General features: G+C 37.5%; 1 protein-coding gene across 1 annotated transcript in view; it reads left to right on the top strand.

Annotated features, from left to right (window-relative positions):
• Positions 1-457: 457 nt before the first annotated feature.
• LOC122069352 (H/ACA ribonucleoprotein complex subunit 3-like protein) overlaps positions 458-1,803 on the top strand; it is a 3,664-nt gene continuing 2,318 nt past the window's right edge. The window contains exons 1-2 of the mRNA XM_042633344.1: positions 458-619; positions 708-779. Of these exons, the coding sequence (XP_042489278.1) occupies positions 726-779 (54 nt within the window). The 5' untranslated portion in view covers positions 458-619; positions 708-725. The remainder of the gene's footprint in view (positions 620-707; positions 780-1,803) is intronic.

Below are 1,803 nucleotides of genomic sequence, written 5' to 3'. Positions count from 1 at the left end.
ATCATCCCTTTTAAGAAATCAGACTTCATATGCTAATCATGGTCCTATTTATATATTTACAAATGTTCGGCCAAGTATCAATCCTTAATTGAGCTACCAATAATCAGACCAAATGGGCTAATTAGCCATTTATCTCTAAACGGTTATGATCGTGCTCTGAACATGTCAGGTGAGTAAATAGCTTCTAATCAGACTTTAAACATGTTAAGCTGAATCAGGCTAATAATTGTAGGCACCTGTTGGGTTGTACCCTTGCATTGGGAATGACCGAATATAAACGAAGCTTGAGCTTGACATATTTATTAATTTGGCCGGGCTAAAATTGACATCTCTACCTCATATAGTTGAAGAGTTCTCTGGCCTTGGGTGAGGGTTTGAATGAAATTACGAAATTGACCCTATTAAAAATGGACGCCCCTACCTCATATGGCTGAAACGGCGGGGTAAAAGAGAGAGAGAGAGAGAGAGAGAGAGAGAGAGAGTAGGTTTAGACGGCAAAACACCAACGCTTCTGCAGCTTATGTTAACACACACTTAAATCCCTACTGCCGCCGTCTGGTATTTGTGTGGCGAGGACGTTGCAGTAGCTTCTGGCAAACGATCCATTTTCGTTTGTTTGGTAAGATTAACCTTTTGTTAAACTAGGGTTTCTGAATCGTTTGGTTGTTTACTTTATGCAGTACCTTGCTTATTTTGAATATCAACAGGTTTGAAGATCTGTAACCATGTATCTTCAGTTTTACATCAATGAAAATGGTGATAAGGTTTACACTACCAAGGTATTTTTCTATGCTTCCTAGTGCCATTGCCTATGCATGTCAAAAACTCAATCAAGTAGCTTGATTAATGGTTACAGGCAGAGTTTGGTAAACTAGTACTTGAAGCCTGTGAACTTCTTTACTTTAAATAGCTTTTTCACTCTAAGGTAACTATACAGTATGAGTACTTTGGATTGGTTTTGGTAAAAAGTTTTGATCTTCTAGAAACGGGAGTGTGATTACTGAAGTGAATCAGCATGGCTTGTTTAAAAGCTTGTGATTGATCTAACTTATTGTATATATGAAAAGTTGACTGATGCTTGAGCCCAATGTGGGTTTTATTTGCCCTTTTGCGAGGAGACTTCATCTATAGGGTTTTTTATTAGCTACCTAGGTCATTGTTGTGCTTTCGTTGAGGGAAGAGCTAATTGAGGAGTTAAAAGCTTCTATTGCAAAACAGGGAGAGTTTAGGGTGGGGACTATCTTGTTTCAATACTGCTTAACCAATCAATGAAAGGAACCTAGAATGTCTAGAAGATCTTTTTATTAAAATCCAGAGCAAGCAGAGCCAACAAAGTAACCGCACCATTGGACATGTAAAAAAATGTTTTTACTATCATAGGTCCCTCAATTATATGAGATTGAACTCCAGAATGCCCCTTATGTTTTTCCTTTTCTTTGTTTTTTTCTGGAGGCTAGCTGGCGGGTGGTGGTAAGTTTGTTTTAAGGGTTATTGAGTTTATCTTTGGCTTGTTTTAAGTAGACTTTTGGGAATTTAGTGGTCCAACTTTCTTGTATCATGAATCTAGTTAATCAACAGGACATCAAAAATGTTAAACCCCCCCCTCCAAAAAAAAAAAAAAAAAAAAGGCATCAAAACCTTTTCTTATTCTGTTAAGAAGCAAACTCTAAGAACTTTCTTGATGCCAAAGTGTGAGAGCTGCCGGAAACTTTGACTCTGCCTATTGGGCTCAAATCAGCAACGAACAAGCAGATAAAAAACAAGTGACATATATGCTAGACTTTTTTCCTTTTTTTTGTTGGG

Source organism: Macadamia integrifolia, unplaced genomic scaffold, assembly GCF_013358625.1.
Source record: "Macadamia integrifolia cultivar HAES 741 unplaced genomic scaffold, SCU_Mint_v3 scaffold585, whole genome shotgun sequence".
Taxonomy (NCBI): domain Eukaryota; kingdom Viridiplantae; phylum Streptophyta; class Magnoliopsida; order Proteales; family Proteaceae; genus Macadamia; species Macadamia integrifolia.
The sequence above is the reverse complement of the archived record's forward strand: the minus strand, read 5'-3'. Positions and strand labels throughout refer to the sequence as shown.